The 15,062-nt window shown below is 69.3% G+C and overlaps 1 protein-coding gene across 1 annotated transcript in view; it reads right to left on the bottom strand.

The window, feature by feature from the left end:
- Positions 1-4,861: 4,861 nt before the first annotated feature.
- Positions 4,862-15,062, bottom strand: part of PPP1R13L (protein phosphatase 1 regulatory subunit 13 like) — a 10,767-nt gene continuing 566 nt past the window's right edge. Inside the window, exons 2-14 of the mRNA XM_054183664.1 lie at positions 14,262-14,319; positions 12,614-12,682; positions 12,397-12,515; positions 11,907-12,324; positions 11,246-11,362; positions 10,557-10,654; positions 10,072-10,435; positions 9,312-9,754; positions 8,313-8,450; positions 7,372-7,505; positions 6,665-6,831; positions 5,500-5,699; positions 4,862-5,128 (exon numbers count right to left, since the gene is read on the bottom strand). Coding sequence (XP_054039639.1) covers positions 5,090-5,128; positions 5,500-5,699; positions 6,665-6,831; positions 7,372-7,505; positions 8,313-8,450; positions 9,312-9,754; positions 10,072-10,435; positions 10,557-10,654; positions 11,246-11,362; positions 11,907-12,324; positions 12,397-12,515; positions 12,614-12,682; positions 14,262-14,319 — 2,364 coding nt within the window. The 3' untranslated portion in view covers positions 4,862-5,089. The remainder of the gene's footprint in view (positions 5,129-5,499; positions 5,700-6,664; positions 6,832-7,371; positions 7,506-8,312; positions 8,451-9,311; positions 9,755-10,071; positions 10,436-10,556; positions 10,655-11,245; positions 11,363-11,906; positions 12,325-12,396; positions 12,516-12,613; positions 12,683-14,261; positions 14,320-15,062) is intronic.

The following is a 15,062-nucleotide window of genomic DNA, read 5'->3' as shown; positions in this document are numbered from 1 at the left end:
GGGACCTTCACCGGGACCCCTCCCACCCCCTGCCAGCATGGAGAAGCAGGAGCAGCCGGGGCCGCTGGGATGCCAGGGTGGCCCCAGCGCCTTGCAGCAGAGTTGCCGGGGGGACACATGGAATCACAGAAACATGGAATGTATGGGCTTGAGAAGGGACCTTGAACGGTCGTCTGGTCCAAGCCCCACCATGGAGAAGGCTGTGGGTGGGGGCAAGGCCAAGGACTCGGAAACGGGGCCAGACGGGAGCATTGGGGATTATGTCTGGTTGGACTCGATGATCTCAAAGGTCCTTTCCAACCCAGAAGATTCTACGATTCCATGATTCCTGCTGCCACGGGCAGGAGCTCCCTGGCAGAGCCCAGAGCCCGCATGTGGCCGGGCAACCTCGGGGCCGTGCAGGGCGGGACGGTGCCTGCGGCAGGGCTGCTGCCGGCTGCGGCACATGGGGGGCTGCGGTGTGGGGCAGGGAGCTGCTCCCGTCTCACACCGCCCCTGTGGGTACTTGCAGAGCTGCTGTAAGGAGTCGGAGCTTGAGACAAGTGCGGAGAGAGCCCGGCTGGAGGAGCGGAGAGGTGAGTGGCCCCGGCACTGAGCGCCCGGCAAACGGCCAACACCCCACGGCAGCCCTGAGCCGGGGCTGTGCCGGGGGCTGCCGGCTGCTCATTCCCTCTCCTCCCTCCACAGACTCTCCGCCAGCAGATGATGGAGCAGAGCCCAGGCTGACACTGGAGGAGCGGTGAGTGTGGGCAAGACCCCCAGATCCTGCCCCACACCCTCACCCCGTGCCCTGCCTGCGCTGGGCAGCCCTGCCTGCCGGCCCAGGAGGGGGTGCAGCCCGTGGGTCCCCTTCTCTCCTCCTCTGCAGGGTGAAGCCCGAGACGACAAAGAGCAAACGTATGCTCCCGCGGGGCTCCATTCCATCTCTCCACACTCTCTATAGTGTGGGAAGTGATGGATCCCTGTACCCCCGGACGCTGCCTGGCCCCCAGGGCACCCCAGAGGAGCTGCTGGCAGGGACCGAGGAAGAGTGGGTCCCTGCGCACGGGAGGGACGAGGAAGAGCAGCCCCGAGACATGCAGCTGCCTCCCAGCAGCCTCCCAGACAGGCAGACTTTCAAGGCCTGGAAGAAAAAACCATTCCAGCGCTCCAAAGGCACGGAGAGGGAGCGCGGGCAGGCGTCCCCGGGGCTGTGCCCGGCAGGACGGTGCCTGCAGCGGGGCTGTGCCCGGCTGTGGGGCTGCCTGAAGGGCTGGTGGAAGCGCCGCTGCCGGCTCCCCTGCTTCAGCCAGGCCTGCAAGCGGTGGCAGCGCTGGGCCCAGAAGAGAAAGCGTTCCCCGGAGGGCGTGGGGCCGGGACCCGCCCCGGCCTTCCCCCCGTCTGAAATGTGGCAGAAATAAACGTTTTTCTCTACCCCTGGTGCTGTGGTTCATCCTCCCAGCCTGCAGCTGGGGCAGCGACCCCCTCAGCGCCCGACCCAGTGGGGCGCGCTGGCACCCACCAAAGTGGGGGGTGGGGGTGGGTTGTACCCCAGTGGGTGTGCTGGGGCCTGGGGAGCTGGGTGGGCTGGAGAACGGGGCCAGCAGGAACCTCCTGAAGGTCAGCAAGGGCCAAGTCCTGCCCCTGGGGAGGAACACGGCCCGGCACCAGCCCAGAGAAGGTGCTGCTGGGCACCAAGCTGAGCATGAGCCAACGTGGCCAAGGGTGTCCTGGGCCTGCACGAGGAGGAGCGTGGCCAGCAGGAGGAGGGAGAGCATCCCCAGCTGAGAGGGCTGGGGCCGTTCAGCCTAGAGAAGATTCGGCTTCGGGGGGAATCTCCTCCATGTCCGTCAATAGCTGCCAGAGCCGCCAAGGGACAAAGCCGGGCTCTTTCCACTGGTGCCCAGGACCAGAGGCCATGGGCACCCACTGGAACACCGGAGGGCCCCTCTCACCATCAGGAAACGCTCCTCATGGTGTGCGTGCCCCAGCCCTGGCCCGTGTTGCCCAGGGAGATGGTGGCATCTCCATCCTCGGAGATCCTTAAAAGCATCTGGACGCAGCTCAGGGGCGTCTGGACCAGATGGAGCCCAGAGGCGCCTCCAGCCTCGTGCGCCTGGCATTGCCAGGAGAACTTTCTGCCCGGAGCAAGCTACAAGGTGCCTGAATGGAGCACGGCTACTTAGGAGCAGGACTTTCCAGGAGGCAGGGGTAAAACTGGTTCAGGGGCTTCTGGGGTGTCAGGACCAGGCTGGCAGGGAGCAAGACCTGTTTCGGGGGACTTTAGGCCCATTTGAGGGGGGCAGAACAGGTTGGGGGGGGGGGGGGTCCGTGGGGGGAACAGGTCTGATTCAGGGCACCCATGTTCCCCGCTGACCACCCCCGGCTCTCTCCCCGCAGGTGGCCACAGCACAGGATGCCTGGGGCCGGCCTGGCCGGGCGCTTGGCTCCGCTGGGAGCCCACCATGGCAGATCAGCCCGGCCACGCTCCCTTCGCCAGCCGCCAGCCCCCGGCCGAGCCCCCCAGGTACCCCCCAGATGGGGTGGCGGGGGGGCCCTGGGACCCCTAAAAAGGAGTGGGGTGGGGGGGCATGGGGACCCCTTGGGTAACCCTGTGGCCCCCTAAAAACCACTGGGACCTCCAGGGCACCCTCCTTCCCCGGAGCCTTCTGGGACAGGTACTTGTGGAGTCAGATTAAGGATCGTGGATTAAGGAACGATGGGGTTTGTGGCATTGGGGGAGGGGTCCAGGGTCTCGGGGGAGATCTGGGGGGGGCGGGTTGGGCATCAATGAGCCACAACCCCCCCACCCGGGACCCCTCTTTGGGCAGCCGGGACCCTGTCCCCACCACTGCGCCGGCGGCCCTCGGCCCCTCTCTCCCCCACTCTTGCCCGTGTTGGGGGGGGCTCGGTGGCCGCGGGGCTCAGCCCCACCACCCTCGGGCACCGTCCTTCCCCAGGGTCTGCCCTGCTCGGGGGGCAGGAGGGCACGCAGCAGGGCTGGGGCCGTGCTGCCGGGGTTCGGTGCGCGGCCCCCGAGGGGCCAAAGCCAGAAGTTGGCCGAGATCGGCAGCGGCCGAGTCGGGAGGGGATGCCTGGGGGGGGTCCCCGCAAACACGGCGGCTCATCTCGGCTCCGTTTCTTTCCGCCGCGGCCCTTCAGCCCGGGGGAGGGAAAAAAAGAGAGCAATGCCCCGATCCATGTTCCCTGGCAGCAGGGACCGGCCGCATCCTGAGCTCTCCGAGGGTGCAGCCGACACCGGGACACAGCCTGTGAGCGCCGGGCTGCTGGCGCGGCAGAGCCAGGCGGAGGAGCAGCTTTCCTCAGGAAAAATGGCCGTGTTTTAATAAAGCTGGAACAAGCCCGAGCGCCCACGCTTTCCTGCCACCCAGACCTATCTGGCGAGTTTAGCGCAGGTGGAGTTTTAGCTCCTTCCCTGCGAAACGCCATCTTTTCTACATACCATTTCACGTATCGGTGTTTACCCTAACATTTGACCACCGAGAGCTCTTCACAGAAGATCGAGACTTACACCTAGAAAATCACACGTTTCCAAAGCCCAGCAGCCCTCTCCCCTGGCGAGGCTGTAGGTAAGAGGAAGAAATTTGGCCGTAGCTCGGCGGCGCACAGGTCATTTGTTCCGGTTCTCCGTTTCCTCCCCGCTCTGTCGGGAGCGTCAAGGGTGACGTTTTTGTAGTTGACCTAACACTTGACCTAACCGCGACTCCCTGGTGAAAGATGCCTTTTAAGGGGGCAGGTTTTCCCCTGTGCCTGGCCTTAACGTGACACGGTGGAACCCGTTGAGGGGAAGACCACGATGGCTGGAGTTGCCGCAGCAGCGGGCAGCCTTTATGGGAACCCCTGCGATGGCAGTCCGGTGGAAGGAAGAGCGGATAAGGCTGGTGCCAAACGGCAAAGGTGGGTAGGAATCACAAGAAACTAACGGAGGAACATCCAACTAAGGCGAACTAAGGAAGGAAATCCCAGCTGCCGGCCCGGGCAGGCCCAATGACCCCACCCAAGTGGCCAAAATTTTCAGAATGAATAGCAGTAAAAGCCCTCGTATCCCATTAGCGGCCGATGATCAATATTCTCTTTACTCAGAGCCACAGGAGTGTCAGTGCCGGTGATGAAAGCCTGGCTTCATCCGGAAACCTCGAGAACGGGTTTCTATAACAAAGATTGCCAGAAAAAGACAACGGCTTCCAGTAGCGAGGGTGAAGTTAACCCTGCCGCATCGAAGCACGCCAAGAGCCACCGTGACACTTGCCCCTTCAATACATTAGGCGTGGGCACCGCCAAAGTCCAAGCCGGGAATACTCTGTTGGGCATTTGGACGTCAAACCCTCAGATTCAAAACTTGACAGTCTCTGTAGCGAAAACGCCAACCGAGGGCTCAACCACCCTTTTATCGTAAACTGCAGCTTAATTACCTAAAAGCAACCGGGATTAAAGAAGGGACATCCCTGGCCTCGCGCTCAGCAACAACAGCTGGGGGAAGGTGGAGGGGGGGGACATTTGGGGGTGGTGTTTTTCTGCCCAAGACACGTTAGGGGTGATGGAGTCCCACTTCCCTTGGGATAGCTCAACGCCCACCTGTGACGGGACACCCCCCCCACCACCACCCCGTGTCACCCCTCCGGTCCCGAGCGGACCTGTGTCACCCCCGAAGTCTGACGCGGGGTGTCCCCACCCGTGTCACCCCTCCAGGCCTCAAACAAGGTGTCCCCACCCGTGTCACCCCTCTCTTGCCACCAGCGGGGACTCCCCACCCATGTAACCCCCCCCCAGCCTGACGCAGGGTGTCCCCACCCATGTCACCCTCAGCCCCCACGCGCCCCGCCGTGACGCAGAGGACAGAGACCACCAGGCGTAGCCGAAGGCTCTTTACTCCCCAGGGAAGCCAACACCGTGGGGTGAGAGCGGCTGTCACCAGCCAGGGGCGAGCGAGTACATGACGCTGGCGGGGGGCATCCCAGTGCCTTGCTCAGACAGGGGAGGACGGGACGGGGGGGCAGCCGAGGAGGTGCCCGCCGGCAAGGGGGACCCACGCATCCGAGCAGCTGGGGTGGGTCAGGGCCACCCCATGTCCTCAGGGTCCCCCCCCGCCTCAAACCTTCTTCCGCTGCGGCCGCACCCTGGGGAAGAGCTAGGGGGAGGGCAAGGGTGTCAGGGGGAAGGTTGTTCCCCCAGACCCCCAGGACCGCAAGCCACGGAGGGGCCAGGGAGGCCGTGAAATCCGCCCTCAGGGCCACAGAGGGGCTGCGGGGGCCACAGAGGGGCTGCGGGGGCCATGGGGGCTGTGGCACCCCCCTGGGGCCGTGGGTGCGGTGGCTGCTCCCCTGGGGCTGTGAGGTGGCCATGGGTGCAGTGGGACTGCTCTGGGGCCATGGGTCCCTCTCCCCCACCGACGGCCACGGGTGCTGCGGGTCCCCCCCCGGGGCCGCGGGTGCTGCGGGTACCACCCTGGGGCTGTTGGGAGGCCGCAGGTGCCGGTGGGACAACCCCCCCCACGCTCACCCCGAAGTAGTTGCGGGGGACGTAGCCCTCGTGGCCGTAGAGGGACCCCCACCACCAGTCGAGCTCCTCCTGGGGCTGGCGGCGCAGGACGGTGACGGGCTCGCCCTCGCGGAAGGACAGCTCGTCCCCGAACTCGGCGCTGTAGTCCCAGAGCGCGTACACCACCCCGCTGTTCAGCACCCCCATGCTCTGCTCCACCTCTGTGGGGACAGGGACGGACATCAGCGCCCCGCGCCTCCCCAAAGACCCCTCGTGGCACCGCACACCCCCCCCCCCCTCGGCCCCAGCACCCTCACGGCACTGCACCCCTGGCACCCCCCCTCCCCTGAACCCATACCCATCCTGGTACCCCCTCCCGGTACCTGCACCCTTCCCAGTATCCATCTCGCCCCCCGATCTCCTCTTAGTACTGGCTCCCAGTACCCGCACGCCCCCAGCACCCCCTTCCAGCACCCCCAGACCCAACAGCCTTCCCAGTTCCCTCTCCCAGTACCCCGCTATCCCTTCCCAGTATGCACAGCACCCCAGTATTCCCTCCAGGTACCTGTACACCCGCAATATCCCCTCCCAGTACCCATATAACTCCCAGTACCGCTTCCCAGTACCCACATAACCCCGATACCCACCCCCAGCAGCCATACCCCCTGGTATCCGCCCCCCCTCCCGGTGCCCACATAACCCCGATACCCACCCCCAGCAGCCATACCCCCCGGTATCCGCCCCCCCCGGTGCCCACATAACCCAGATACCCACCCCCAGCAGCCATACCCCCCGGTATCCGCCCCCCCCAGTACCCACATAACCCCAATACCCACCCCCAGCAGCCATAGCCCCCGGTATCTGCCCCCCCCAGTGCCCATATCCCTCCTCCCAGTACTTATACTTTGCCCAGTACCCCCTTCTCACTACCCGCACCACCCCAGTACCTGCTCCCAGTACCCGTATCCCGCTGATAACCCTCTCCCAGTATTCACACCTGCCCAGTACCACCTCCCAGTACCCACACCCACACACCCAGTACCCCTTCCCATTACCCACATCCCCCCAGCATCCCTTCTCAAGACCCATATTCCCCAGTATCCCCCTCGCAGTAACCATATCTGCCCAGTAACCCCCCCCCGGCACCTGTACCCACGCACTCCCAGTGCCCCCAGTGCCCCGGTACCAGTAAGGTAGTTGTAACAGTCGGCGTAACCCTCGCGGTACGGGTCGCACTTCTCCACGGCCAGGCTGCCGTCACTGGTGGTGGTGGCGAAGATGGCAGCGCCGTGGCGCACCAGGGCCACGCACACCCCCGTGTCGTTGCACGAGGCGGCGCAGTGCAGCGGCGTCCTGGCGCCGGGGGGATGGGGGGAATTTTGGGGGGAGGGGGCAGGGGATAGGCTCCCCTGCCCCCCTCCCCCAGTGGCCTGGCTCTGAGGGAGCCCCCCCGTCCCTGTCCCCATCCCTCAGTGACGGGGATGACGGGGATGACGGGGAGGGTCCCCCCCAGGAGGATCCCCCCCCACCCCTCCCAATCCCAAATCACCAAGGGCTGTTGGGGCACGATTGGGGTCCCAGTGACTGGGGGCTGACAAGGGTTATTGGGGTCCCCGTCCCCCATCACGCCGGGCTGTCAGGGACAACTGGGGACCCCATCCCTGTCCTTGCTCACCCAGGGGTGTCGGGGGGGTTCCTGGGGTCCCCATCCCTGTTCCCCATGGCTGCGGGGGGTTCTTGGGGTGCCTGTCCCCATCCCCTCTGGCTATGGGGGTCTGGGGGTCCTGGGTGTCCCCACCCCTCCGTGCCGGTGGCCCCAGGCCCCACACCCCGTCTCATCAGCTGTGGGGTCCCCCATCCCGCCACCCCCGCGTGGGTGGATCCCCGTCCCACCAGCCGTGGCTGTCGGGGGAGTTGACGTTGGCCCCGCTGGCGATGAGGAAGTCGACGATGCTGTAGTTGGCGCCGCAGATGGCGTTGTGCAGCGCCGTGATGCCCTCGTCGTTGGGCTGGCTGGGGTCGTTCAGCTGGGGGGACACGACACGCCAGTCCCCCCACCGCCACCCCTCTGCCACCCCTGCCGCCGCTCCCCGGCACCCCGCTGCCACCCCCAGCCCTTGCTGCCCCTGAGAACCAGGCACGTTGCCCTCCTCATCACACCGTCCCCCGTCGCCTTGTCCCCACTGTCCTGCAGCCCTTGTCACCCCGGCCCTTGTTCCTGTCCCCACCGTCCCCAGACCCCACCGCCCCAGCCCTTGTCCCTGCCACCCTGTTCCCTGCCACCCTGTCCCCACTGTCCCCAGACCTCACCACCCCAGCCCTTGTCCCTGCCACCCTGTTCCCTGCCACCCTGTCCCCACTGTCCCCAGACCTCACCACCCCAGCCCTTGTCCCCACCACCCTGTCCCCACCGTCCCCAGACCCCACCACCCCAGCCCTTGTCCCCACCACCCTGTCCCCACTGTCCCCAGACCTCACCGCCCCAGCCCTTGTCCCTGCCACCCTGTCCCCACTGTCCGCAGACCTCACCACCCCAGCCCTTGTCCCTGCCACCCTGTTCCCTGCCACCCTGTCCCCACTGTCCCCAGACCCCACCACCCCAGCCCTTGTCCCCACCACCCTGTCCCCACCGTCCCCAGACCCCACCACCCCAGCCCTTGTCGCTGCCACCCTGTCCCCACCGTCCCCAGACCCCACTGCCCCGGCCCTTGTCCCTGCCACCCTGTTCCCTGCCACCCTGTCCCCACTGTCCCCAGACCTCACCGCCCCAGCCCTTGTCCCCGCCACCCTGTCCCCACCGTCCCCAGACCCCACCACCCCAGCCCTTGTCCCACCTCAGCCACCGCCTGCTGCACCACGTCCAGCTCCCCGGTCAGGGCCGCATCCAGCAGCAGCACCAGGGGGTTGAGGCGCACGCGGGCCCCGGGGCGCCTGCGGGGCGAGGAGGGGTCGCGCAGGGCCGAGCGCCGCTCCTGCGGCAGCCGGGGGGTCAGGGGACCCTGGGGACACCTCCCAGGGCACCCGGCACTGTACAGCACCCAGGGGACCCTGGGGACACCTCCTGGGGCACCCGGTGCTTTACGGCACCTGGGGGACGCCTCCCAGGGCACCTGATGCTCTGTGGCGCCTGGGGGACCTTGGGGACACCTCCCAAGGCACCCAGCGCTCTATGGCAGCTGCGGGACGTTGGGGACACCTTCCAGGGCACCTGACACTCTATGGCACTTTGGGGGACCTCGGGAACAGCACCCAGGGCACCTGGGCAACTTTAGGGACACCTCGTGGAGCACCTAGGGCACACAGCACCCTATGGCACCCAGGGGACCCTGGGGACACCTCCCGGGGGCACCCAGCGCTGCACGGCGCATGGGGGACCTTGGTGACACCACCCAGGGGACCATGGCACAACTCCTGCGACACTGGTTGGCACCACAATGCCCCCAGGGGGACAACAGGGACACCTGCAGGGCACGTCGGGTGGCACCGGGCACTGCTCGTCATCTCTGGGGACGCTGGGGGAAGCCTTGGGGGGACACCAGACACCCCAGAGGACAGCAAGCGCCGCGTGGCACCTCAGGGGGGGCTCCAAGGGACACCAGGACACTGCGTGGCACCTCTTGGGGGCTCCAAGGGACACCAGGACACTGCGTGGCATCCTGGGGGGCTCCAAGGGACACTGGGCAGCGTGGCACCTCTGGGGGGCTCCAAGGGACACCAGGACACTGCGTGGCACCTCTGGGGGGCTCCAAGGGACACCAGGACACTGCGTGGCATCCTGGGGGGCTCCAAGGGACACCGGGCAGCGCGGCACCCCAGGGACCGCAGACACTTACCGGGGCAAGCGCAGGGCTGCTGGGGGACTGCGGCGGGGGGCTGTGGCGGGGTGGCCGGGCCTCAGGGGCCACCGGAGTGGGGGGTGGCAGGTCGGACGAGGCGCCGGTGTCACTGGGGGCGGGGGGCTCGTCGCGGCGGGGCGGACGGTGCAGGAGGCGGGTGATGAGCTGCTGGTACTGGCGGGTGCGAGTGGGTGGCAGCGCCGGCCCCGGGCTCTGCTCCATGGAGCCGCGGCGTTTGAGGGGTCGCGGCATCTCGGCCAGCACCCGCGCCACCTCCTCGAACTCGGGGACCTGCTGGGCCTCGGGGGGCAGCAGGGGCTGGAGCCGAGTGGGGCTGAGCGGCCGCTCCAGCCCCTCCGCCTCCCCCCCCTGCAGCAGCCGCTCCAACTCCGGCTCTCCCTCCGGCGGGACGGTCTCGGAGGGTGCAAGGCGGCCGGATCCTGCGAGGGGGCTGGGGTCAGGGTGCTCCGGCACCCGAGTCCCGCGCCAAACCCTGCCCCAAGTGGGTCAGCGCACACCCCCCCCAGCCCCATGGAACACCCCCCACCTCGGGTGGGGTCAGCACGCCCAAGCCCCCCAGGACCAAAAACCCCCACGTCTCGGCATGCTGCAGCCCCCCGAGACTCCATACCCCCCACGCTGGTTCCCCCCAAACCCGCGTCCTGCTGACCGCTCGAGCCCCACACATCACCCCCCCCATAACCCCTATGTCTCCCTACCCTGGAGCCCCCCAGCTGCCACCCCACGGGCACCTCACCTTCACCCCCAGGCAGCGGCGGGGGGGCCTGGGGCAGCGCCGGGAGCTGGGGCTGCTTTTGGGGCACGCGGGGGCCGGCAGAGGGGACCGGGGGAAGCCCCCAGGGACCACCGACCCCCTGCTCCCAAAAAGCATTTTGCAGCTTGAAGATCATGGAGAGGGGCAGGGGCTTGTGGCGGGGGGGTTGCCCGCCCTGGGGGGGCACGGGGATGCGGGAGATGGGTTGCTGGGAGAAGTGCCAGCCGCGGGGCAGGGTGCCAGGGCCCGAACGTCGGAAGGGTCCCTCCGCCCGCCGATCGCCCGCCATCGGGGACACCTTGTAGTTCCGGGGCAACGTGGCGCTGTGCCCCCCATAGGCACCGTCCTGGGGGTGGGGGACACAAACATGGCGTTGGGGAGGGGAGCCGGACCACCTGCCCGCGTACCCCGGCATCAGGCACCCAGGGCTGGGGACAGTGACCGGACCCCCGCCCCCCGGCGCCCACCTTGCCCTGCCCTCCGGCTCCGTCCAGGCTCGACTCCCTCCAGGGTGCCAGCGCCAGCCCCAGGGACGGCCGCGGCCCCGGCTGCCCCTCGCCGGTGCCTGTGAGGGGGCGCGGGGGGGGGGGACACGAGACAGACCTCAGTCACCACACCGGGGCCAGGAGGGATGTGACACCCCCCCCCACCGCCCCCCAGAGGAACCCCAGGAGACGCCCATGGGGGCGCTGCCAGCCCCCAGCACCCCACACCCAGCCCGGCAACCTTGGACTCCCCTTCCCCAGCAGCCCTAAACCCCCCCCCCCCCGGCCTTGCCAACAAGCCCTAGCCCCCCCCCACCCCCCCAGCAGCCCTAGACTCCCCTCAGAACCCAAACCCACAGCCCCCCCCACAATGGTGCCCCCCACAAGCACCCCAGCAGCCCCGTCCCCCCCAGCCCACCGGACCCTAACCAACAGCCCCAGACCCTCCCGATCACACCCCCCCCCCCCAGCCCAACCTGCCCATGGACACCCCAGTAGCCCCCTCAGTTGCCTCAGCACCCCCCCACCCCCCGGCCCCATTGGAAGCTCTAGGCCCCCCCCTCCCCCTGAAACCTTCCTAATACCCCCAAGCCACTTCAGATGCCAGTCCTGGCTTCCCCGCTGCCCCTCAGCCCCCCACGTGCCCTCCCAGCCCGCCGTGTGCCCCCCACCTCCCCCCCCCAGCTCACGGTCGTAGCCCCCCGAGCTGGGGGGTTTCTTCTCGTAGGCCACGTCCAGGTCGGACTCGTTCCAGCTTTTCTGTGGCCGCCGCTTGATCATAAGGTCATCTGGGGAGGGGGGGGGACACGACACACAGGGATGGGGGCCGAGGGGACCTCCCCAGCATGGCCCAGGCACACACACACCCCCCCCCCAGACCCTCAAGCCGGGGTACGGGGGCACCCCAGGGTGGGACGGGAGCACCCAGTGACAGGGATGGCTTGGGGACATCCTGGGATAGGGACAGCCCAGGGTAGGTTGGGGAGACCCAGGGACAGGGACACACAGGGATGGGACAGAAGCGCCCTGGGCCAGCTTGGGGACACCCCAGGACGGGGAATACCCGATGATGGAGTCACCCCCGGGCAGGGGACGGGAGCACCCCAGGATGGGGACACCCCAGGATGGACTGGGGACACGGGGGGAACAGGGACACCCCGGGCGGCTCAGGGACACCCTGAGATGGCGCAGCATCTCCCCGCGGAGCTTCCCCAGGAGGGACAGGAGCACCCCAGGGTGGGGACAGGCTGGGACCGGGACACCAGCCCCCCACCCCCCCCCCCCAAGCCCAGGGACTGTCCCCACTGTGTCCCTCTGTCACGGTGGCCTTACCCTGTGCCCGGAAGGTGACGGTGGGGCTACTGATGGAGGGGTAGAGCCCGTGCACCTCGTAGGGTGGAGGCGCGGGGGGCCGGGGCGAGGGCGCCCGCTCGGGGAAGAACACGGGTCCCTCACCCGGCCGGGGGGACCCCCCGAGCCCCAGGAACTCATAGGGGCGATGGGGACGTGGGGAGGGGGCTCGGCCCCCCGGGCTGGGCAGCGCCAGCCCCTCGTAGGGCACCGCCAGCACCTTGGGTCGGGGTGAGGGGGCCCGATCCTCCCCCGGCAGGTAATGGGGGGTCCGGGGGGAGCCAGGGCGCCCCAGCGGGTCTCCCAACAGCTCGGGGCTCTCCGGTGCCAGGCTCCTCCGGCCAAGGGGTGAGCGGGTCCGGCTGGGGCTGTACGGCTCCTGGCAGGGGGAGGGGGGCACCTGGAGAGGCGGGTTGGGGGGGTGGGCAATGACCCCCCCACACACACACACCTCCTGAGCCCCAGGTCCTACCTTGGGGGGCCCGGGGCCGTCAGTCCAGAGGGACTCGAGCTGCCGGGAGAGCTCGTCCACCTTGGCCACCGCCGTGTCCAGCTCCACCTGCTTCAGGTCCATGTGTTGCATGGCCAGGGCTGAGGGGGGGGACACACACACACACGCAGAGTGCGGCTGAGCCACGGGGGGGGGTGTGTGTGTGTGTGTGTCCCCCTCCCCACCGCCCCCCACTCACACTGGAAGGTGAGATCCAGCAGGTCCTGGGCGCTGCGCAGCCCGCTCGCTCGCCATCCTGCCACCTGGGCTGGGGCAATGGGTGGGCTGGGGGGGGGGGGTGTGTGGGTTTGGGGGGGTAGCACCCCTCCATCCCCACCCTCTGCCCCCACCCCGCGCCCCGGTCCCCTGGGAATGTGGGGAGCAGGGACGTGTTGCGACCCGCTCACCTCTCGGGGCTCATCATCATCATCATCATAATTACCGGTAATTAATCCATCGCAAGGAGTGGGCACCGCCCACCCCCCTGGGGCAGGGCCCCGGTGTGTGTGTGGCGGGGGGGGGGGGGGGGGGGGGGGGGGGGGGGGGGGTGCGTCCCCCCGCTAGAAGGGTGGGCGGCAGGACACACACACACCCCCCCCCGCGTCCACTGTGTGTCACCTGGTGGGGGGGCGGGGATGGAGGAGGGTCTGCCCCCCACGGAGAGGGGACACCCCCCCCCCCCCCGCCCCCCCATGGGTGCCCCGATGTCAGCGGGGGATGTGGGGAGGAATCGGGGTGTCAGAAGGGCACCCGGCGTCCCCCGCGCCTGGGGACAGCGGAGGGGAGTTTGGGGGGGGGCGAGGAGGACACACACCCCCCCCACACACACACACAGCGCTGCGGCCCCACCCGAAAGGGGCCCCACCCAGCCCTCGCCCCCGGGGAGACGGGGACAAGCCCCAGCTCGCCCCGGGTCGGGCGGCGAGACGGGAGGGGGAGCTGGGAAGGAACCCGGGCGTCCGGGCACCCGAGGGTGCTCCCCCCCCCCCCCAGCACCCCAAAACAGGACTCGGGCGTCCGGGCACCCGAGGGTGCTCCCTAACACCCCCCCAGCACCCCAAAACCGAACCCAGGCGTCCGGGCACCCGAGGGTGCTCCCCCCCAAAACCGGACCCGGGCGTCCGGGCACCCGAGGGTGCTCCCCCCCCCCCAGCACCCCAAAACAGGACTCGGGGCGTCCGGGCACCCGAGGGTGCTCCCCCCCCCCAGCACCCCAAAAACAGGACTCGGGCGTCCGGGCACCCGAGGGTGCTCCCCCCCCCCCCAGCACCCCAAAACAGGACCCGGGCGTCCGGGCACCCGAGGGTGCTCCCCCCCCCCAGCACCCCAAAACAGGACTCGGGCGTCCGGGCACCCGAGGGTGCTCCCCCCCCAAAACCGGACCCGGGCGTCCGGGCACCCGAGGGTGCTCCCCCCCCCCCAGCACCCCAAAACAGGGACTCGGGCGTCCGGGCACCCGAGGGTGCTCCCTAACACCCCCCAGCACCCCAAAACCGAACCCAGGCGTCCGGGCACCCGAGGGTGCTCCCCCCCAAAACCGGACCCGGGCGTCCGGGCACCCGAGGGTGCTCCCCCCCCCCCCCCAGCACCCCCAAAACAGGACTCGGGCGTCCGGGCACCCGAGGGTGCCCCCCCCACCAAAACCGGACCCGGGCGTCCGGGCAACCCGAGGGTGCTCCCCCCCCCCCCAGCACCCCAAAACAGGACTCGGGCGTCCGGGCACCCGAGGTGCTCCCCCCCAAAACCGGACCCAGGCGTCCGGGACACCCGAAGGTGCTCCCCCCCCACCACCCCAAACTGGACCCTGGGCGCGGCCCCCCCCCCGAGCCCCGCGCGGGGGTCGGTACCTGGCGGGGTCGGGTGCCGGTGCCGGTGCCGGTGGCGCGCCCGCGTCCCCGCGGCCCTCTACGCCCAATTCCAGAGCGCTGGGTCACGCGGGGGAGGGGTGCTGAGCGCGGGGGGGGGGCCGCGCCCCCTGCGCCCCGGGGGTGCCGAGGGTGGGTTGGGGGGCAGATCCCACGGGGGCGGGTCCACGCGGGGGGGTCCCAGGAGAGAAGGGGCAGATCCCACGGGGGGGGGGGGGGGGGGAAGGAAGGAGGGGCGGAGATTGGGGAAGATCCCACGGGGAGGGGGGGCGGATCCCACGAGAAGGGGGCAGATCCCACGGGGGTGGGTCCTGGGGAGGGAGGACGATGCCGCGTGGGGGGCGGGGGGGGGGGGGTCACGGAGTGAGGTGGGAAGGGCAGGTCCCACGCGAGGGGGCGGGTTCCCCACGAGAGTAGGGGGGGGGGGGGGGGTCAGATCCCACTACGGCGGCGGGGGTGGGGGGAGGTTGGGGGGTGCAGAGCCCCGGGGCTCCCGCCCGTCCCCCGGTACCTGCGGCGCCGGCACCTCCCAGACCCCGCCCCGTCCCGCCGTCCCGTCCAGTCCAGTCCCGTCCCGTCCCGTCCGGGCGGGCCCCGATGCACGCCGGGAGCTGTAGTCTGGGCCTGACACCCCACACACCCCCACCCCCCCCCTCCGGACCCCCCCCCCCCCCAGTGCCCCCCGCGGGGGTCCCGGGGGGTCTCTGCACCTCTAAACGCCGCCGACGGCCGAAGGCGTCCCGGCCCACGCCCACTTAAGGGCGGGGGGGCGTGGCCACGCCT

This window comes from Rissa tridactyla, chromosome 27, assembly GCF_028500815.1.
Source record: "Rissa tridactyla isolate bRisTri1 chromosome 27, bRisTri1.patW.cur.20221130, whole genome shotgun sequence".
NCBI classification, from domain to species: domain Eukaryota; kingdom Metazoa; phylum Chordata; class Aves; order Charadriiformes; family Laridae; genus Rissa; species Rissa tridactyla.
Note: the sequence above shows the minus strand (reverse complement) of the source record. Positions and strands in the feature narration are given on the sequence as shown.